General features: G+C 50.4%; 1 protein-coding gene across 2 annotated transcripts in view; it reads left to right on the plus strand.

Moving 5' to 3' along the window:
* KMT2B (lysine methyltransferase 2B) overlaps positions 1 to 22,360 on the plus strand; it is a 74,908-nt gene that overhangs the window by 47,909 nt on the left and 4,639 nt on the right. For both annotated transcript variants that reach the window (XM_063140680.1, XM_063140681.1), the window contains exons 17-32: positions 1,288 to 1,380; positions 1,471 to 1,560; positions 1,707 to 1,780; positions 3,559 to 3,683; positions 5,384 to 5,487; positions 5,973 to 6,110; positions 7,087 to 7,245; positions 7,472 to 7,592; positions 9,188 to 9,266; positions 12,459 to 12,619; positions 13,409 to 13,624; positions 15,409 to 16,966; positions 19,146 to 19,241; positions 19,325 to 19,431; positions 21,678 to 21,815; positions 22,219 to 22,293. In XM_063140680.1, the coding sequence (XP_062996750.1) occupies positions 1,288 to 1,380; positions 1,471 to 1,560; positions 1,707 to 1,780; positions 3,559 to 3,683; positions 5,384 to 5,487; positions 5,973 to 6,110; positions 7,087 to 7,245; positions 7,472 to 7,592; positions 9,188 to 9,266; positions 12,459 to 12,619; positions 13,409 to 13,624; positions 15,409 to 16,966; positions 19,146 to 19,241; positions 19,325 to 19,431; positions 21,678 to 21,815; positions 22,219 to 22,293 (3,334 nt within the window). The remainder of the gene's footprint in view (positions 1 to 1,287; positions 1,381 to 1,470; positions 1,561 to 1,706; positions 1,781 to 3,558; positions 3,684 to 5,383; positions 5,488 to 5,972; positions 6,111 to 7,086; positions 7,246 to 7,471; positions 7,593 to 9,187; positions 9,267 to 12,458; positions 12,620 to 13,408; positions 13,625 to 15,408; positions 16,967 to 19,145; positions 19,242 to 19,324; positions 19,432 to 21,677; positions 21,816 to 22,218; positions 22,294 to 22,360) is intronic.

Raw genomic sequence — 22,360 nt, forward strand, 5'->3', positions numbered from 1 at the left:
AAATAATAAATCCCAGCAGCTCTCTCCTAGAGCGGCACTCTCTCCCTTTGCCGCTCTTGCCAGAGAACTCTATGGCCACTGGGAAAAGTCAACTCAATGCAGTGGAAAACTCCACCGAGCCCTCCACACAACACGCAACACAATGGTCGTGCAAGAACTCTCCTCTGCACAGTGTGGAGATTCAGGGTGGAGTGGTTGTTTTTTAAAAAAACACCAACAACAACCCTCCACCATTGCTTGGAGTTTCCCCTCCAGATAACACTTTCCTCAACAGTAGTGTAACAACTCCACAGTGGAGTTTTGAAACCACCATTGAGAAAAGTGTTGTGTGAACTGAGCCTATAGGTCTGCTTGGGCTAAATGCAATCCTGCTGTCCCTCTACCCAGTCTTCTCCCACCCAGTGTTGACAGTACAGGAAGCCGAGTGGAGTAAAGCTCTATTGTCCAAGCGTTCGTTGCCCTGAGTTCTCTCCCCGCACACAACCCTGCTCACAATCATTCAGAGGTCTTGTCCTGCTCCTTCCTTCGTCTTTGAATCCTTGGGCCAGTTCACATGATCAAAACAAGCTGCTGTGGTTTATGGAGGCTTTAAGCCCTAGCACGGAGGGTTATTTGAGTGTTGTTTCCTCCTCACATAAGCCGTGCTGCCCAGGTTCGGACAACATGATCAACCATACCTGGGTGGGTAATTAGGGAATGGCAGCCGGCAAAGATTACCGCCAAAGTGGCTTGTTTTGATTGTGCCCACCAGGTCATAGTGTTGGAAGGGACCATGGAGGGCATCTAGTCCATCCCCCTGCTCCCTGACAGAATAGAATCATAGATTAGTAGAGTTGGAAGGGGCCTATAAGGCCATTGAGTCCAACCCCCTGCTCAATGCAGGAATCCACCTCAAAGCCTGCCTTGCAGGATCTTCAGCACAGGTTGCAAGCGCAGCATCCCTGATAGCTGGCCGTCTCGCCTCTGCTTTAAACACCTCTAGCAAAGGACAGTCCACCCATCCCTCCCAAGGCAGCCTGTGAAACGACTCTTAGCATTTGGAAGTTTCTCATTGGATCTGCTTCCCTGTACGGAGGGCAGGTGGGGACGCTGCTGGGTGACATGCCGTTACTGCTTGGTCTGAAGGTTGCCTGCTCTCAAAAGTCTTGCAATGAAAGGGGCTTCTGGGAAACGTCTTGAGCGATCACAACAAGGGACTCTTATAAGTTGTTCACGCGATATTAGTCGGGTGTGAGGTGTGGAATAGACGGCAGCGCCCCACTGTTCTCACCCCTTTGCTCTCGCCAGTGTTGCCCGGATGATGGCGTGAAGGTCCACCTGCGGCCCTGTGACCTGCGCACCATCAACAAGCTCTTTGAACAAGGTCACTACTCATCTGTGGTGAGTGCTGGGAGCAGGGGAGGCTGGGCTGGGCAGGGCGCCCGGGAGCTTGGCCTCTGACCTCGGCTGAGCTGCTTCCTCTCTCTGCAGCACAGCTTCAATGAGGACATGGTGGGGGTCCTGTTGGGGCAGACGGAGGAGGAGCAGACTGGCCTTACTGCCAAGGCACTCTACATCGAGGTAGGGTCTGGTTTGGGGTGGGGGTGGGGGAGTGCCGGCCTGGATTGGCCTGATTCGGGAACTGCAAACGTGTGTGCTCGCGCACACAGGCTTTGTCTCCTCCTCCGCATTGTAACCTTGTGAATATCCCCTTCTTGTCTTTCCAGCTGATGGGAAAGTTCTTCAGCTGGTTTGATGCTCAGGATTCAAAGCACTGGACCCGCAACAACACCCTCCCCAAGTGAGTGGTCCAGTCCACAGATGCCCCTGGTGCTTGTGGCCTCTGCCCAAATCAGTGCAGTTTGGCAAAGGAGGAGGTTGAGGCCTGAGTTGTTGCTGCTAAGAACATCAGAGGAGACGTGATGCTGGATCAGACCGAGGGTCCATCTAGTCCAGCACTCTGTTCACACAGTGGCCAACCAGCTGTTGACCAGGAACCTGCAAGCAACAGCACCCCCCACCCATGTTCCCCAGCAACTGGTTATATTATTATTATTATTATATTGGGCGGTATGAAAATGCAATAAATAAATAATGTTTTATATCCTGCCTTTTTCCCAGTACTGGGACTCAAGGTGGTTTAGAAGATTAAAACATGTACAATTAAAACATATAAATATGGATTTACAAAAGTTAAAATCGAATTAAACCTACCGTAAAATTAAAAAAATATTTTTTAAAAAATTTAAGAACAAAGTAACAGCTTAAAAATAAATAAATCCAATACATTAACACAGGTCCAGAGGAGTTCCAAAAGCCTGCTGGGCATAATAGCACACAATAAATAGGAACTGTAGTAGAACTTCTCAAAGGAAAAGGAAAGGAACCTCTCGTGCAAGCACTGAGTCATTACTGACTCTTGGAGGGACGCCAGCTTTCGCTGATGTTTTCTTGGCAGGCCTTATAGCGGGGTGGTTTGCCGTTGCCTTCCCCGGCCGTTATTACCTTTCCCCCAGCTAACTGGGTACTCATTTTACCGACCTCGGGAGGATGGAAGGCTGAGTCAACCCGAGCCGGCTGCCTGAAACCAGCTTCCGCTGGGATTGAACTCAGGCCGTGGGGAGAGTTTCAGCTGCAGAAACTGCTGCTTTACCGCTCTGACCGTTGAGAATTTCTACAGAGTGGTAAAGGGGTTAAGAAAAGCTCCCCACCCCCACCCCATGCTTTGTGGTTGGGGAGAAATGCTTAAAAATGACAACGTGGGCTGTTTTTCTTTGAAAATGTCCGCTACCCCGAGGGAATTGCGCAGGACTTGGGCACGTCAAGAGAATGGCACAAGACATGGCCGCAGTTTATTCTTGCAGCCCTTTTTACATTTGCTAAGTGACTCTTAACAGCGAGTTGCTGTTGCTGTTTTCTAGATGTGGGGAACCGAGGCCAACAGATGAGTGCCCCAAACCAAAACAGTGGGAACATGAGTAGCTGCCTCATACGAGTCAGGCCTTTGGTTTATCTAGCCCAGTAATGCTCACACTGACCGGCAGCAGCTCTCCAGGGTTTCAGGCGGGAATATTTGCATCCCTGCTTGGAAATGCAGAGTCCCTGACAACAAAAACAGCCGCCTCGAAACCCAATTTGAGGGAGGTGGGAGGTGGGGTGGCCAAGCACAGATATGACGAAAAGGAGAAATGTTCACCTCAGATAATGCACAATGGACTGAGAACTTAACAACACTATCAACATTTGAACGGGTGTTATATAGATGCCACTTGCGAGTGGATAAATAAATACATGGATATTTGGTCTGCTTTTCTTGAGTCCTATGCGTAACTCTCCCTTTCCCCTCCTTCTTTGGTTTGTTTGTTTGATGACATTCTTAGGTATGTAACTTTCTTTCTTTTTTCTTTTCCACAATTTATTTTCTGTTCTGTTTTGTTAAACTCACAATAAAAAGGGGTGGTGGTGGGAGTTTCTGGTGCAGCACCCTGTATTTTTTTCTGACCGTGCAACGAGCCGTCCCTTAGACCGACGCTCTCTCCGCCGACTCTGATGGTTTCCTCTCCTTTTCTCCACCGACAGTGGCATGCTCCCCAATGCTGTCCTGCCTCCCTCCTCGGACCACATCTACGCTCAGTGGAGGCAGCCTGAGGAAGCCAGCCCGGCTGCCAACAGTCATCTGACTTCCGCTGGCCCCGAAAAGACGGGTAAGGCTCTGTCTTTTTAAGAAGCTTCAAGAGGGTGGGGGGTGGGGGGGCTGCATGCAGGAGCTGCCTCTGTGCATGCAGATTCCCTCGGGTTATTATTATTATTATTATTATTATTATTATTATTATTATTTATTTATATAGCGCCATCAATGTACATGGTGCTGTACAGAGTAAAACAATAAAATAGCAAGACCCTGCCGCATAGACTTACATTCTAATAATGTAATGTTCTTTACTTGTCCAACAGCCTGATGGCTGCAGGATTTCTGAACATGTAAAGCTGCCTTAGACCAGCTCCAACCAATGGACAATACCAGTCCAGACTGGTATTGTCTGTACACCCCAGCAGTAGCTCTGGGATTCAGTACAGGAGTCTTTATCCAACCCAGCAGTAGCTCTGGGGTTCAGTACAGGAGTCTTTATCCAACCCAGCAGTAGCTCTGGGGTTCAGTACAGGAGTCTTTATCCAACCCAGCAGTAGCTCTGGGGTTCAGTACAGGAGTCTTTATCCAACCCTTCCTGGTGATGGCAGGGAGAAAACCTGGGACCATTATTATTATTATTATTATTATTATTATTATTATTATTATTATTATTATTTCTTACCCGCCTCTCCATTTTGATCGAGGCAGGGAACAACAGTAAATATAAAATACATAAAGCTGAATTTAGAACATAATATACATTGTTAAAACATCCTAAAAACATCCTAAAATTCCCCTGGATAGGCCTGCTGGGAGAGATTAATCTTGATTGCTTTCTTGAATGCTACTAGACTGTCAAGTTGATGAGTCTCCTCCGGCAGGCCATTCCACAGTCTGGGAGCAGCAGAAGAGAAGTAGGTCCTCTGGGTAATACCCGTCAGCCTAACTTTGACTGACTGAAGTAGATTCTTCCCAGAGGACCTGAGTGTGTGGGGCGGATTGTACGGGAGAAGGCAATCCTGCAGGTAGCCTAGACCCAAGCCATGTAGGTGATAACCAGCACTTTATACTTCGCCCAGAAACTAATTGGCAGCCAATGAAGAGATTCTGCATGCAAAGGGGTGCTCTATAGCTGAGACCCCAGAATAGTTGTTTTAAATGGATAGTTTCTTTTTATGCTTTTAAATTTTGTATATTTGTTTTTATATTTATATTTATTTTTATTTATTTATTTATTACATTTACATGCTGCCAAAGCGTATAAATGTCATAGCCAAAGCTCTCTGGGCTTTGCCATAGCCAAAGCTCTCTGGGCGGTTTACAAAGGTTAAAAACAGTGAACATTAAAAACAAATATGCCTAAAATTTTAAACCATCAGAAACATAAAAACAACAATATCCATTTTAAACAACTATTCTGGGGTCAGTGAAAAACTCAGCATACCTGGCGCTGAAAAGATAACAATGTTGGCGCCAGGCAAGCCTCATTGGGGAGATCATTCCATAATTGGGGGCCACCACTGAAAAGGCCCTCTCCCTTGTTGCCATCCTCCGAGTTTCCCTCAGAGTAGGCACTCAGAGGAGGACCTTAGATGTTCACTGTTTTTAGTCTTTGTAAACCGCCCAGAGAGCTTTGGCTATGAGGCGGTCTATAAATCTAATGAGATCCCATGCTCCTTTCTGGAAGATGCTCCCTGACCAGTTATTGGAGGGGTTTCTTGCTCTCCAGAGGCTGGGATTCAATGCCGGCCCCCACTCTCTCTTTCCCCATAGCTGGGAAAGACACAGAGCATGCCTTGCCACAGAAGCCATTGGCTGACCCCGAGGACAAGAGACAGTGCGCCCTGTGCCTCCAGTATGGCGATGCTCCCTCCAAGGTAAGAGTCGACCCTCCTGTTCTGTTAAGGAGAGCTGTGCTGGATCCAGACCCAAAGGCCCATCCAGCGTCCCGTTCCCCACAATGGTCAACCAGATGCTTTTTGGGGAAGCCAACACGCTGGACGTGAGGGTAATGGTCCTCTCCTGCAGTTGTCCCCCAACAACTGGCATTCAGCGACAGGCTGCCTCTGATCTTGGAGGAAGCCTATAACCTCCACGACTAGTAGCCATTGTTGGGAAGTAGGAAGAGTCCTGACCACTGGATATTCACCGGTCCCTCCTTGGGGCTGGCTAATGGCCTCAGGGATAGAGAGGAGTCTGGAAAGTACCAAGTGTCTGACCATCGTGTTTTTACACATGAAGAAGGTAAATTAAATTAGGGGGATGGAGCAGGGCCAGTCCATGTGCATCCCAAGCAGGACTCCTGCCGGGTAGATCCTTCCCTTGTTCCCTCTTAACACGAGTTGTTTACCGTACCCCACAGGATGCGGGGAGGCTGCTGTACATTGGCCAAAATGAGTGGACTCACGTCAACTGTGCCATTTGGTCAGCCGAGGTCTTTGAGGAAAACGACGGCTCTCTGAAGAACGTACACGCCGCTGTGGCCCGGGGCCGGCAGATGGTGAGTAGGGCCTCTCCATTCATCTCTGCCATGTACATTGGAAAAGGGAGCAGGATGAAGCCCTTGGATACCACGAAAGCTCGTGTCGTCCACTGTCAGTGGCTGATTGCATCCGTTTGTAGCATGAGCTTGGTGATGAGCAGAAGAAAGGGAGGGATGGAGGAGAAGTCTCTGACCTGGTTTGCATGACACCCCAGTCTCTGGGGCTGTTTCATCATGATGGGCACCTTTTTTGCATGACAGCCATAGGTGCCTGGCTTGCGGTGGGTTGTCATGTCATGCAAACCAGGCAGCCAGGGTTGTTAGAGGGTTAGACAACCCTCAGATAACCCGTGGCTTGTTTTAGGGTTACATCTCTCTGTGTGCTTGTGTGTGTGTGTGCGCACAGCTGATCACATACCACACAAGGTTGTTGCTGTTGTTTTTACTTTATTCCATCTGTTTATTATATTTATTATATTTATATCCCACCTTTTTTCCTCCTTAAGGAGCCCAAGGTGGCGTACATAATGCTTTCCATTTTATCCTCACCACAACAACCCTGTGAGGTAGGTTGGGCTGAAAGTCTCTGACTGGCCCAAAGTCACCCAGTGAGTTTCATGCTGAATGGGGACTAGAACTCTGATCTCCCAGTCCAACGCTCTAACCAATACGCCACCCTGGTTTTTACTGTTTATTCCACTTCTATACTGCCCGATAGCCGAGGCTCTCTGGACAGTTCGCAACGATTTATAAAAATAAATACAAATACAACAGCATTATAATAAAATGTGGTCCTAATATCTTTTTAAAGGTTCATCTCAATTAGATCACTGCCCAGACTCATGGATTTGTTTTTCGGGGGAAGTTGGGGCTCTGTGATTTGCCACTTTGCCTCTTTGCTTATTGCAACATGATGACCCTGCGGTAACTCATCCCCCCCGCCGCAGAGCGGCCTCGTCGTCGTGCCCTTGACCTGCCTGTCTGCTCTTTTTAGCGCTGCGAACACTGTCAACGCACGGGTGCCACCGTCGGCTGCTGCCTTTCCGCCTGCCTCAGCAACTACCACTTCATGTGCGCCCGCCTCCGTCACTGCACCTTCCAGGATGACAAGAAAGTCTTCTGCCAGAAGCACGTTGACCTCCTAGATGGGACGGTAAGGAGTAGGGAAGGGACTGCCTTTGGGACGCCAGGGTGAGCGGAGCATGGCCGGGACAGTTTATTAGGTCTGGCGCCTTGGACTCTGGACCTATGCCCCCCCCTCCTCTGCCCTCTAGTTTTGTTCATGCAAACAGGTTTCACAAAGCTATTTAAAAAGAGGGTCCTGGGGTCACTGGGAATAGGATTGAGCGGTGCGCTTAGCCGTGCTGTCTGCCCTTTAGGAGATAGTCGCTGAAGATGGGTTCGACGTCTTGCGCCGCGTCTACGTTGACTTTGAGGGCATCAGCTTTAAGAGGAAATTCATGGTGGGCCTGGAGCCGGACACAGTCAGCATGATGATAGGTAAGGGGTGGGGTGGGGTGGGGTGGGGTGGGGGTCAGGGTGGTGGGAGAAGAGCGGCCGCTTGCTGCGGAAGCAGCACGAGGTGCTGGCAATGCACGCGGTCTCCACGGCCACTTTGGCCATAGTGCCTCGCCCTGAGGAAGGAAGTGTTGGGCCTGGGGCAGCAGCAAGCAGTGGCGGCAGTGCGCAGGTATGCAGCCGGCCAAGGAAACGTGGCAGGTGACACTTCGCCCAACAAATGGGGGCGTGTCTGTGAAATCCGCCATCCTTCCCAATCCGCCGCCTGTAGAGCATATGTCCTTTCGATGCAGAAGGTCCCAGGTTTTAATCCCCGGAATCTCCAGATAAGGCTAAGGAACCCCAGAGTGTCTCTGCCAGTTAGTACAGGCGGCATTAAGCTAGATAGACCAATTGGGCTGACTTAGTAGAAGCAGTGGAAGCTGGTGGCTCTGATGTCAGTGGGGCGGTGAATCCCCTCCGGGTTTCAGTCAGAACCAATCCAAGCTCTAAAGGAGCCATCCAAGGTGCATATCGGTGGAAGCTGCTGACATCAGAGCTTCCTGTGTTCGTTTCGGAGGAAGGGCGATAGCTCCGTGGTAGAGCACATGATTTGCCTGTCAGAAGTTCCCAGTTCAGTTCCTGGCGTCTCCAGGTAGCGCTGGGGGGAGGTCTCCTGCCTCAGACCCTGGAGAGGCACTGCCAGCCGGTGTGGATCAGCCTCCTCCAACCTTGGATCCTCTAGACGTGTTGGACGACAGATCCCAAAATCCCCCAGTCAGCATGGGGGGTGCTGGGAGGCCACCCAGTTGGGGATGGCTGGTGTAGAAAATTCTAAGCTAGATGGGCCAATGGTCAATGGGCATAAATGTTCCGTAACAGCTACCAGCAGGGCTAGCAAAGAGATTTAGTTTCCCAGGCAGAAAATCCGAACGATTCTTTCCCTGCCACCCGTTCACAGTAATTGCCATGGGTCCATCCACTGGGACATCCTCATGAACAAGCCCCAATGAAACAGAGGCTTCCATGGTAAAACTCCCCAGTAGAATGATGTGACATGTCTGATTCTCTCCTGCCCTACCACAGAGTCATAGAATAGTAGAGTCGGAAAGGGCCTGTAAGGCCATCGAGTCCAACCCCCTTCTCATTGTAGGAATCCACCTTAAAGCATCCCTGACAGATGGCTGTCCAGCTGCCTCTTGAAGGCCTCACATGTGGGAGAGCCCACGGCCTCCCTAGGTCATTGGTTCCATTGTCGTACTGCTCTATCAGTCAGGAAGATTTTCCTGATTTCCAGCCGGAATCTGGGTTCCTGTTACTTGAGCCCATTATTCCGTGCCCTGCACTCTGGGGTGATCAAGAAGAGATCCTGGCCCTCTTGAAGAGTGCTATCATGTCTCCCCTCAGCCTTCTCTTCTCCAGGCTCAACATGCCCAGTTCTTTCAGTCTTTCCTCATAGGGCTTTGTTTCCAGCCCCACGATCATCCTTAATGACACCCATAATTCACCCTCTGATGCTGCTGCGTCCTCTTTTGCCTCATCACTGGGCCCTTTCTGGCTAGCAGGTCCCTCTCTGCTCACTCTGTTTCCACTTTCAGGCTCTATGAAGATCGACAGCTTGGGGATGCTGACGGATTTGTCTGAGTGCGAGGGACGCCTCTTCCCTGTAGGCTATCAGTGAGTACCCACGTGTCCAAGAAGGCTGCAACCTTATGCCCCTCACTGTGGCAAAGATTATCCTGTAATATTGTCATGGGGGAATCTTCACTGGGCAAACCGGCATAGGCGGTGGAGCATATGCATGTCGGATGGCATTTGGCCGGGATGTCTGGAGATGTGTGTGTGTCTGTGTGTAACTCCTTCTGTCCCAGGCTACTTCAAATTCTTTTGCCAACTTTGCGAGTCCTTAAAGCATTTACAACCGTTCCTTCAACTTTGACTTGGTCATGTTTGTTTATTTATTTATTTATTTCTAACATTGATATACTGCTGAATATAGTAGAATCTCTCAGTGGTTCACAACATTAAAATACAATATTAAAAGCACAACATTAATGCACAGCTTTAAAACACTGCAGTTGGAAATTGAAATAAGGGGAGATGTGACAGAGGCGTACCAAATTACACATGGTGTGGAGAAAGTGGATAGGGAGACATTTTTCTCCTCTCATGATACTAGAAAAAGCTCCGTTTATTTTTTATTTTTTTTTAAATTTTATTGCATTTATATACTGCCTTATAGCTGAAGCTCTCTGGCTGGTTTACAAAAATTAAAAGACTGGACATTAAAAATCAATATGCAAAACTTAAAACCATAAAAATATAAAAACAGCTAACATTTAAAACAAGTTTTAAACTCTCAGCCAGGCCAAAGACAGGTAACAAAATATGCTGTTAAATCCCTGGGAGCAAAGAAAAGTCTTGACCCGGCGCTGAAAGGTTAACAATGTTGGTGCCAGGCGGGCCTCATTGGGGAGATCGTTCCAGGGGCCACCACAGAGAAGGCCCTCTCCCTTGTTGCTGTCCTCTGAGCTTCCCTCGGAGTAGGCACCCAGAGGAGGACCTTAGAATTTGAGTGTATTGTCAGAACCTAACCTTACATTTGCTGAACGGTCTTTTAACAAGCTGCTGTCTTAGGGCTGTTCACACAGTGCCCGCCAAGCATAAATTAGCCGGGGAACAACAATCAGTCCTGGCTCTTTGATTTTTCCTCCCCCTGTATGATACGTATTTGCAAACTCATGTTCGTTGTAATCACGCTTTATGTGTTTAGATGTAAATATATCTTAGGGAAATCACCTAAACACGTGGTGTGTGGGTGGGTGATCGCTCTTAGCCTCTGTTTCTCCATATGGAATAGCAGGGCTGATGCATAACCTAGCATGCAGAAGGAAGGAATGAAACAGTTTTTGTTGTTGTTTATTCGATCAGTCGTTTCCGACCCTTCGTGACTTCATGGACCAGCCCACGCCAGAGCTTTCTGTTGGCTGTCGCCACCCCTAGCTCCCCCAAGGTCCAAGTCTGTCACCTCCAGAATATCATCCATCCATCTTGCCCTTGGTCGGCCCCTCTTCCTTTTGCCTTCCCCTTTCCCTAGCATCAGCCTCTTCTCCAGGGTATCCTGTCTTCTCATTATGTGGCCAAAGTACTTCAGTTTTGCCTTTAATACCATTCCCTCAAGTGAGCAGTCTGGCTTTATTTCCTGGAGTATGGACTGGTTTGATCTTCTTGCAGTCCAAGGCACTCTCAGGATTTTCCTCCAACACCACAGTTCAAAAGCATCTATCTTCCTTCGCTCAGCCTTCCTTACGGTCCAGCTCTCGCAGCCATAGGTTACTACGGGGAATACTATTGCTTTAACTATGCGGACCTTTGTTGTCAGTGTGGTGCCTCTGCTCTTAACTATTTTGCATGTTTTTAAAGTGCTTAATACGAATTGAGACGTTGACCCTTTTGTCATCTCAATGTAGTTTGTTTTTAAAATACCTCCAGTGGCTTTTCCATTGTGATTGCTGCTATTTCCCATGCTTTGCATATCCAAATAAAGCCTCCAGGAGCAAAGGCTGCCTGCTTGCCTTCCTGTTTTAATCACAGGCTCCTGTTGGCCGATTGAGCGCTGTGGCTAGTGAAAGTGACGCAGGCATATGGGGCTGAAAGAGAGTTTTCTAAAAGGTCGTTTAGTCTAAACCCGTTCGCTCTGATGGGTAGGAAAGATCCAGCAGGAGAGAGAGAGAGACACTGGAGCAAGCGTTCGCTTAGCGTGGATTAATTTGCCCTTTACACCACCCTCTAATACTTGCCGGCAGGGTAGCTCGAGAGAAGTGAAGGGCTTAACCTCCCTCTCCCCATTCCAATCTGGGTTCTAGTCCCCACTTTGCCTGGAGCTGTGGATCCAAATAAAGAGGCATGGGGATAGTGTGTGTGTGTTGGCTGGCTCACTCAGCCTGTGCTATGAGAGCCAGTGTGGCGTAGTGGCTAAAGTGTTGGCCTGGGAATTCGGGAGTTCCGGATTCTAGTCCGTCCCCGTCCCCGCCCCGCCTTGGCCATGGAAACCCACTGGGTGACTTTGGGCCAGTCACAGACTCTCAGCCCGGCCCATCTCACAGGGTTGTTGTGAGGATAAAGTGAAGAGGAGGAGGAGGATTATGTACGCTGCTTTGGGTTCCTTGGAGGAAAAAAAGGCAGGATATAAATATAAATAAAATAGATTTTATTTATTTATGCAATAAATAAATAAAATTGCACAGTAGCTGCTTGAATGCTTACCGGCTGGTACCTGTAACTGCACCTGGAGATAGTAGTCAATGAGACTTGCACAAAGCAGTGAGGGAGTGACGTTGCGTCCTGCTGTACCAATCTAATAGAAAAGTTTTACCTTAAACCAAAAACGATTCAAAGAACAAAATAGGTTTAAGGAAACTGATTAGAAACAATGTGTCAAATTCAAGTGGAGCTTCTATGCCTGTTGAAATAAATTCGTGTGTCCGTAGAAAATGTATTTAATCATAAAACACACACATATATATAAAATTTACAAACATACAACAAACACTAATCCCAAACGTGTTTCGACCCCAAGGTCTTCATCAGTGGGGAAAGGATTTTTATACAGATTTTTTTAAAAAATGTGTTTTTTTGCCCCAAATACATGAATTTCCAGTAGGACCTGAAAAGCAGAAACAAAAACAAATATTGATTGCCATATACCTGTTGGGACTATTGCCACCTTGAGCCCAAGAATTGGATCTAACAGTAATTATTTGACCAAAAATTGGCTCCTATAAATCTTTAAAAATATGCCCAAAAAGACGGGGGACCTGGCGTCCCTTCCGTTCTCACGAGCCTGCGGTTTGTCTCCTGTGCCCCCAGGTGTTCTCGGGTTTATTGGAGCACGGTGGATGCCCGCAAGTGGTGCTGGTATAAATGCCGCATCCTGGAGTACCGGCCAAAGCTGAGCCAAGAGGAGCCAGATGCGTTGGGAGTGCAGGAAGAGAACCACACCATCGTGCACAGCCCTGCTGTCCCTGCAGGTAAGTCGAGTCTGGGTCTTTTATGTCGCCTGGTTTTGGACAGGGTCATCTCATCCCTCCCCCACCTGGTGTGGGCGGGCGTGACTAGGAGGCTTTTTAACTGCAGGGTTCCACAGAAGCTTCCCTTGGACATGCAGGCGCTGGACAGCCACGCGAGGTTGATGGATGACGTGCAGCTTCTCTGTCGTGCTGCCTTTTTGCATGTCTCTTACTGTTAAAACGGTGGTCATGGGATTTGGGGCAGGGACGATAGCTCAGTAGCTGAGCACGTGCCTTGTATGCAAAGGGTCTCTGGTTCAGTCCCAGTTAAAAGGTCCGTGTAGCAGGTGTGATGGGGAAAAGGTCTCTAGCTGAGACCCTGGAGAACCACTGCCAGTTAGGGATAGATAATAATGCAGCCTTCCCCACCCTAATGCCCTCCAGATGGGTTGGACTACAGCTCCCAGGAGTTATACAAATCCTGGGAGTTGTAGTCCAACACATCTGGAGGGCACCAGGTTGGAGAAAGCTGCAATAATGGACTAGATCTGGGGGCCCACTTGTGGACCTCCAGATGTTCAGCAAACAGCGCCCGTCCTCCCTCTCCATTAGTTATACTGGCAAGGGCTGATGGAAGCTATAGGCCAAAACACCTGGAGGGGCTTGAATTTTCTGCCACTGGACCAGAAGGACAAATAGTCTGACCCAGTATGAGGCCGCTTCCTAGGTTTCCTGCTTTCTTGACTCGGCCCAGAGCCCCATGACGACGGTCACAGGTCCATGTTCTGTCTCTTGACACCTTGTTTTCAGATCTGAACCTCGGAGAAAAGCGCCTTCAGGACGCGCCCCTTCCACTGCCGCCCGTGGAGCGTCACTCTCCAGCACAGAACCCAGGGCCCCTGCCACCCCCGGAGCCGGCTGCTTCCAAGCCCAAATCTCTCTCCGGCGCTCGCATCAAAGTGCCCAACTACTCCCCGACTCGGCGGCCCATCAGTGGGGTGTCGTCCCGCCCACTGCCTTCTCCTGGTGAGTAACTTTAAGTGGGCACCTGCAGCGGGTGGGGCACACAGAGTCTAAAATGAAGGTCAGCAACAGGATGGCCCTGGGCCAAAGCCAGGTCCCCTAGTCTACCCAGCTCCTGGGGTAAAAGAGGGCTAATGGGAAATTAGTGGTTCTAATAAGGGACATTCCTGAGAAGTCACATTAGGGGATGTGGAGTGAAGAGAGAATGGAGTTGTAATCTTGGCATGTGACACACACACACACATCACACACGCCTTTTCAACATCGGCCTCTTAACAAAACTAACTGCTGAACAGAAAACGGGATCCCTTCTGGCCCAACAAAGAGCAATTCACCGAGTAAGTGAAGGGAGAAAAAAGGTTTTAAAAATTTCGCACGGTGTGCAGGAATTGAAAAAAAGAAGAGCCCTGCAGGATCATCCCAGAGATATATCTAGTCCAGCGGCCTGTTTTCACTGTTTGTTCGTTTGTGAGGCGGGTTGTGGCGAAAGCAACCGACCGCGATGAACCTAAACTGGCTTAGTGTTATGCGCAAATGCAGTCCGTGGATTGCATGTAGAGTGAATTCAGGATAGTCAAAAGGGAAGTCCTTCCCCAAGCCTAATTAAATGCACGGAATGCACTGGTGATGGGGTCCCTATCTTAGATCCCTTCCAAAGGGGATTAGAGGGATTCTTGGAAGAGGAGAGGTCTTGTCAGCAGCTGTTGTTCTCTGGGGAACAACCGGGGGTGTGTGTTTGGGGGTGCTCTTGGACATGTCCTGCTTGTGGGGCTTCCCATCAGCATCTGGTTGGCCATTGAAACAAAGAGGCCGCTGGACTAGGCCTCGGTTCCGATCCAGCAGAACTGCTCTTCACATTGTTGCGGGGAAAGCTTCCTAATCGTTCTGGGCTCTTTTTTTCATTGTTGGTTTTCTTGTAAGCAGACCTGTGTTATACAATAGAATTTTTGTGCTGCGCTCCCTTTTTTATGAACGTGGTTGTATTGTATTTTATGTTTTTCCTTTATTGCTGTGAACTGTTTGATAGGACTACATCTTAAAAGGTGGTCTCTAAGTACTGCTATAAATCAGTAAACAAATGTACATCTGCAGTAGGTGTTGTCTGAGTCACTTTGGGAGACAGGGTCTATTATTTTATTTTAGTTACTTTCTAACAAAAATAGGTTGTAAACTGCCGCAATGGAATAGGAGGGGGTGCCTCTGTAACGTTGTATCGCGAACCACTTAGAAATTTCAGGATATTAAGAGAGCAATCCTGTGGCCCTCAGAGAGAGTCCAGGTGGGGGGGCACAGTATAGTTCAGATTCTTGGATCCGAGGTCAGAAACAGCGCTCCAACCTCAGAGCCAGGAATCCAAGCTCCCTGCCACTTCCACCTTCCCCTCGCAGCCGGGGTAGAGAGAACTGCACAGGCTTACCTCTCTGAGGTCGCAAAGGAAACCTCGGAGAGGAAGGGAAAGGGGCCTGCCGGTAGGTGGGGAGAGGACTGGGTAGGCGGTATCCCCAGGACTCCCCAGCCTCCTTCCATCCCACTCCCCACACATCTAAGTGAAATCCAAAGCAGGAGGCGAATGGTGGCTCTGCATTGGATGGCCGTAAAACTCCAAGTTCAGAGGCTTACAGCCTTCCCGATAGGGCTGCACCCTTAGTGGTATACAAGCAGGATCTAGGAAGGAAGGGAGACTGCTAGTGAGAAGCAATTCCAATGTGACTACTGCTGTCTGTTTCTCTCTCTCTCTCTCTGTGACATATTCTTATTTTTTTTCCCTTTCTCCCGCCTTCCTGCAGGGAGCGCGTCGTCCATGTCCCACCACATCCTGACTGTGGGCGACCCAGACTTCCCCCCTCCCCGCCGCACTCAACGCCTCAGCCCCCTGTCGCCTAGCAGCGCCCCCCGCACCCGCCGCTCCCCGCACCCGCCCCAAGCCACGGCGAACAGGACTAGCCCCCCCAGCACCTCTCTCAGGGCAATGCCGCCCCTCCCAGACCACCCCCCGGCTGGGAGCGGCTTCAGGCATCCTTCTACCTCAGCCGGGACTGAGGGGCAGCCGCCCCTAGCTACCTCACCCCCTCCTCCCTCGCCCCCGCCGGTGCCGCCGGAGCTGGCGTTTGAGCTCAACGTCTCCGACTTGGAATTCGACGACAGCCTCCTCGACGAGCCCTTCCAGGAGGAAGAAGAGGAGGAGGAGGAGGAGGAGCTGGGCAGGCCGCGGACGGAGCCCCCCTCGCCCAGCCTGGGCCTGCCCCAGTTGGACGGGCTGGGGGACGGCGAGAGCGAGGAGGAAGGTGAGGCGGGCCGCTACTTCCGCTTCCCGCGCACGGTGGTGACGCGGGAGCCGCCCCTGCCGCCGTACCCGCTGGACCTCCCCCTGCCCCACATCCACCAGCTGGACGGCATCGACGACGGCACCGACAGCGAGGCCGACGCGGCGGGGGGCCACCCTTCCGCCAAGGGCAAGCAGGCCGAGCGAGAGCTGGCGGGCCCCGCCCCCGCCCCCGAGGACTTGCCTTCCGACATCGTGGACTTTGTGCTGAAGAACCTGGACGCGCCCGAGAGCAAAGCCCCGCTGCCTCCTTCCTGCCTCAGTCCGGTGCCGCTGCCCCCGGCGCCCCCTACCTCGGCCAGCCTCAACGGCATGGAGTCGGCCCAGCCCAGCCCCGCTCCAGAGCTGGCCCCCTCGCTAACCCTCAGTTGCGCCCAGCTGCCGGGCGCCCCCGAGGTGAAGGTGCTAAGCCCCGACGGGCAGAAGCCCGGCTCCCGGATCATTCTCGTGAACAAGCTGGGGCAGGTGTGCGTGAAAGTGCAGGGCGAGGAAGGCGGGTTGAACGCTCAGGAAGGGGAGCAGGCCTCCAGCTACAAGGCCAAGGCCAATCCGGCGCAGCCGCTGCCGCCCCCTGCGCCCGCCCCCAGCCTCGGCACGGTCATCTTGCGGGCGCCCCTGGGCCTGGGCCCTAGCCCCTTGCCCACTTGGACCATCCGGGGTCCGGTGCTGAGCATGGTGCCCATGATGAACGTCGTGGGCGCCTCTCCTCAGACTGTGGGCAGCGGGCAGTTGGCGTTGGGGGCCCCAGCTCTGGTGACGCCTTCGTTGGGGCTCCAACAGACTTGCCTCCTTCAGCCCGTGGCCGTCAATTCCGGCGTGCTCAGCATTCCCGGCTTGATGTCCTTGCCTGGCCCCCGCCCGGCCATCCGGGTCAAGCGAGTCTCCACCTTTGTCGGAAACGTGCCTGTCAAGAAGGTGAAGCTGGACGGGGCCAGCGAGGAGGAGTTGTTGCCCATATCGCCAACAGTGACTCCTGACCACTTGGCTAATAATTGTATTTCGGGCAGTTCGGTGGGCTCTGGGTAAGTACAGGTTGGGTGGGTGGGTGTCCCCCCTCCCCGTCCCCCGTCCCGTCCCGTCCCCCACCTCTCCATTCTCATGTTTACACCCATCGAGCTTTTTTTAAAGAACAAAACCAAACCCACGTTCTACAATTAGTTTCCCGTGGTTTGAATTCCCACCGAGTTGTCCTTGGAACTCTTCATAGAATTACAGAATAGTAGAGTTGGAAGGAGCCTATAAGACCATCGAGTCCAACCCCTTGCTCAGTGTAGGAATCCACCTTAAAGCATCCCTGACAGATAGCTGTCCATCTGCCTCCTGAAGGCCTCTAGTGTGGGAGAGCCCACCACCTCCTTAGGTCATTGGTTCCATTGTCGTACTGCTCTAACAGTCAAGAAGTTTTTCCTGATGTCCAGCGGGAATCTGGCTTCCTGTCACTTGAGCCCCATGATTCCGTGTCCTGCACTCTGGGAGGATCGAGAAGAGATCCTGGCCCTCCTCCATGTGGCAACCTTTCAGGTTATTGAAGAGTGCTATCATGTCTCCCCTCAATCTTCTCTTCTCCAGGCTAAAGATGCCCAGTTCTTTCAGTCTCTCTTCATAGGGCTTTGTTTCTTCGTTGGAGTATTGTGCAGTGTTGCTGTTAAAGCATCAGAGGAACATACATATATGTGTGGTTTGCGGAGAGCCCAGCTGCCACCCCCATATGTGTATGATTTTTTTCAAAAAAACACACATTGTGGAGCTACAGGCAGAGCCTGTGGAAACTGTGGAGGTGGGATGGAGTATAAAGAGCCAAGACCTTTTACTGGTCAGAGCAGTTCAACAATGGAACCAATTACTTGGTTTTGGGACCGGGGGGGGCTGGGGGAGCCTCTCCCTCTCTCGAAATCCTCAAGCAGAATCTGGACAGCCATCGGTTAGGGATACCCTAGCTCTAGATTTCCTGCATTGAGCTGGAGGTTGGATTAGGTGGCAGAAGGTAGATCTCCAGATGTTTGGGACTCCCAACTCCCAGAAGCCCCTGCCAGCAGGAAAGCTGGGAACTGAAATTCAAAACAGCTGGAGATCTGCTATCTGCCCATCCTTGGCCTACACCCCTCTCACCCCCATATGATTCTGTGAGGGAAACGTTGCACTGCACTAAGGCAGTCCTGTGGCTGGTCCTGGCTGTGCTGATCTTCTGAAGACAGGATCCCGCTGGTCAAAGCGTAATGCTACATGGTGCGGCCTCATGGGTTAATGTTATCTGAAGGACTGGGGCAGCAGGATAGCTATGGGTAGGCTGAATCATGGGGCCAGGGGTTGTGGATTGACCACAGCTCACGGAGCTTGTGCTCAGTCGACTTCCTCCAGTTGTGCCATCTTCTAGCATGGAGATCTGTTCAGGCCCAACTACTGTCTGTCTCTAGCCTTAGACTCCTGCAGCCACACGAGAGGTTGATGATGACTGCGCCGGGCCGTGTCCGGTTAGCTTCCGTACAGTCTCCCTTCTTGCAAAAGGAAGCTTTGTTCTTGTTTCCTCCGGAGCCCCCCCACCCCCAGCTGTGTCCCTTATTTGTTTTATTTATTTATTTAAGAATTTTTATGCTGCCATTTAGCCAAAAAAGGCTCTCACGGCAGCTTACAAACGTATTTCTTGACAGTCCCTGCCCACAGGCTTACAATCTAAAAGACATGACACAAAAGGAAAGGGGATTGGGAGGGAGGAGGGAGGGAAAAGGAAAGGAAATTCAGGCACTACAATCTTAGTTTCAAAGTTCAGCAGTGACAGTTGACAATTGGCAGCAGGAGGGAGGGGGCTCTCAGCTGGAGCTGGACCCAGGCACGATGGAGAGGTGCCTAGCTGCTGCTTCCTCCCCTACTGATGGTCTCTGCAGAGACAGTTGGTAGCAGGAGGGAGGGGGCTCTCAGCTGGAGCTGGACCCAGGCACGATGGAGAGGTGCCTGGCTGCTGCTTCCTCCCTCACTGGTGGCCTCTGCAGAGATGGTTGGTAGCAGGAGGGAGGGGGCTCTCAGCTGGAGCTGGACCCAGGCACGATGGAGAGGTGCCTGGCTGCTGCTTCCTCCCCCACTGATGGCCTCTGCAGAGACAGTTGGTAGCAGGAGGGAGGGGGCTCTCAGCTGGAGCTGGACCCAGGCATGATGGAAGAGTGTGGCTGTGTGCTTGCGCCTTAACATGGCTGTTTTGCCCTGCAGCATCGGGAGGGTGCGGATGAAGACTCCCACAGCCAAGGGTGTCCTAGACCTGGACGCGCTCAAAGAGGAGCCGGGCGCTGTCGGCGAGAACGAGCTGTGAGTGTTGGGTTGGGGCTGCCCAGGATCTCAGTTCTTGCCTGTCTGCATGCTCTCAACCCTCCTTTTCTGTGCCCCCGCAGGTCTCCGATGGAGCACTCCCCCTCCTTGATAGCATTGCACTCCCGTCCCGCAACCCCAGAGCAGAACCAGGAGCCTGTACTGGAACCGGTCTGGCACAGATATGCAGGTAACCGGAATCTCTGCCTGCCCCACCTCTGTGTTGGAGATGGGGTGGTCAGTGTTAAGCTGGGAGGCCGTGGGCCGGTTCTTGGGACACACATGCCAGGATAAAACAGCCATACTTGACCTATTCAGAGTGCATGTAAAATTGAGAACTAGCCCAGTGTAGCAGCTACAACATTGGGCTAGGGCCAGTGAGATCTGAGTTCAAATCCCCACTGAAACGTGAGACTTACTGGATGAACTTGGGCCAATCCTTCTCTCTCAGCCTAACCTACTTCACAGGGTTGTTGTGTGGATAAAAAAAATGTGGGGGAAGGAAGAATCATGCATCCTCCCCCAAGCTCTTCAACTCGGATAAATTAAAAGTAATTGCTCCTGCCATCTGTCAGTGTAATAAATTAAAAGGAATTGGTCCCTACATCTTTCAGAAGACTCCCTTCTCCCCCCTTTAAAACTGTCAAAATGGTTCTTGTATCTGTCCGCTCTGATCATGCGACTGAAACTCTTTTGACTATTTATTAAATCTAGGCAGATTTTGAACTCTTTAGAGAAACAGCAGGATACAGATATAATAAATAAACCACAATACATGGGCACATTTTTCTTTTTTTCTCTTTTTTAAAAAGGGCACCCCTTCCAAATTCCAAATAGAGGAGTGTATGCCTAATTCTGCTAATCCAAAACACACGAAGGCTGCAGTTGATAAGAACCAATTATAAGGAATGCCAACAGGCACACAACTGCATAACAAATTTAACAGTTAAATCAGACAGTAGTAGTATAAAGAGTCAAAATAATGACTTCTATTTTATATAATTATTGATGGCTGAAAGCGAGGAGGAGCTGAAGAGCCTTATGACAAAGGTGAAAGAAGAAAGTGCAAAAGCTGGGTTGCAGTTAAACCTCAAAAAACCCAAGATTATGGCAACCAGCTTGATTGATAACTGGCAAATAGAGAGAGAAAACGTGGAGGCAGTGACAGACTTTGTATTTCTGGGCGCAAAGATTACTGCAGACGCCGACTGCAGCCAGGAAATCAGAAGACGTTTACTTCTTGGGAGGAGAGCAATGACAAATCTTGATAAAATAGTTAAGAGCAGAGAAACCACACTGACAACAAAGGTCCGCATAGTTAAAGCAATGGTATTCCCCGTAGTAACCTATGGCTGCGAGAGCTGGACCATAAGGAAAGCTGAGTGAAGGAAGATAGATGCTTTTGAACTGTGGTGTTGGAGGAAAATGCTGAGAGTGCCTTGGACTGCAAGAAGATCAAACCAGTCCATACTCCAGGAAATAAAGCCAGACTGCTCACTTGAGGAAATGGTATTAAAGGCAAAACTGAAGTACTTTGGCCACATAATGAGAAGACAGGATACCCTGGAGAAGAGGCTGATGCTAGGGAAAGTGGAAGGCAAAAGGAAGAGGGGCCGACCGAGGGCAAGATGGATGGATGATATTCTGGAGGTGTGACAGACTTGACCTTGGGGGAGCTAGGGGTGGCGACAGCCGACAGAAAGCTCTGGCGTGGGCTGGTCCATGAAGTCACGAAGAGTCGGAAGCGACTGAACGAATAAACAACAACAAAACATCAAATAGAACAATTCAAACATACAAAATTATAAGGATGGCAAGACATAAGGCAAATAGTTGCTTTTTTATAATACCTTGACAATAAAATTATAACAACAGACTGAATATTTTTAATGTACTAAGTTATTAATTATTATAACAGGATTCCTGTTATCTTTCCCGTTTCGTCATTTCAGACTTCCTCAGATGTACAATATTTCAAGTCTGTAAATAGATAAACATTACCTGAGTAAATAAGCTTGCTGGGTTACAAAATTCTGCTTACAGATTACCTTAACGTTTAGTGGGACATACTCACGTACGTCTCTGTGTGTATTATGGTGCAGTACACACGAGGGGCGAGGGCTGGCCCTGACAAGGTATCCCCCACTGCCCCAATTTAAGGACTCTGGCTACAACTTCCTGTTGTAGATGGGATGATGGTTTGGTCCACACATTGAAGGTTGTCGAGCTTTCCTTTTTACGTTCCTCTTCCTGCCTCAACATGGACTGGTTGTATCTATGGCTCAATCCCACTCCTCCTAAGGGAGCACCCCCCTCTTCATGTCACTGGTAGCTCAGTTGCTTTTTCCTAAAATTGCCCCCCTCCTTCGCACAGCTGGTAACCAAACAGCAGAGTTTGCACGGCTTTGGGCCTCCCATTGTTGTTTTTGCCCCCAGGGGATCTCACCAGCTCAGACGAGGACAACCTGAACCAGGAGGACAAAGAGAACGAGATGCCCCGCAAAACGCAGCCCCACCTGTGCTTCGAGATCACCAGCGAGGATGGCTTCAACGTGCAGGCTGACAGCATTGACGGTGAGGAGGAGAAGAGCACCAGTGACGTTCCTTTGGTCCAGCCATCTCCTAGCTGTGGTGCGGCTGGCGGAAGGAGTGATACATACCGAGGGATTTTTCTTACTTTTCTCTTGGGTATCAGCTGCAATCATGCTACGCTAACCTTCCCCAAACTGGTGCCCTCCAGAGGTTTGGGACTTCAGCTTCCATCCGACCTAGTCTGGCCACAACAGCTGGAATACAAATCCCAAACTTCTGAGCTACGCCTTTTTCAGGGAGCCCTGAAAGGGTCTCTGGAGAGCAGCAGTGCTGTGGATCTTCCTTTGCCCCAATGCACATTTCTGTTGCTGATTTTTTTTTTAATGTTTGGAGTCGGATATCTGACTCTTCCAGAGTAAATCACCTGTGCGTTCTCCACATCCAGGAGCCTGGAAAGCAGTGATTGAGAAGGTTCAAGAGGCCCGCACCAACGCCCGGCTCAAGCACCTGTCCTTTGCAGGTAATGGAAGTACCGAAGCGGGGGTGAGGGGGTGGAGGCGCTTGACAATTCCCAGGCCAGCCCCTCC

The sequence above is a fragment of the Elgaria multicarinata genome, chromosome 13 (assembly GCF_023053635.1).
Source record: "Elgaria multicarinata webbii isolate HBS135686 ecotype San Diego chromosome 13, rElgMul1.1.pri, whole genome shotgun sequence".
Classification (NCBI taxonomy): Eukaryota; Metazoa; Chordata; class Lepidosauria; order Squamata; family Anguidae; genus Elgaria; species Elgaria multicarinata.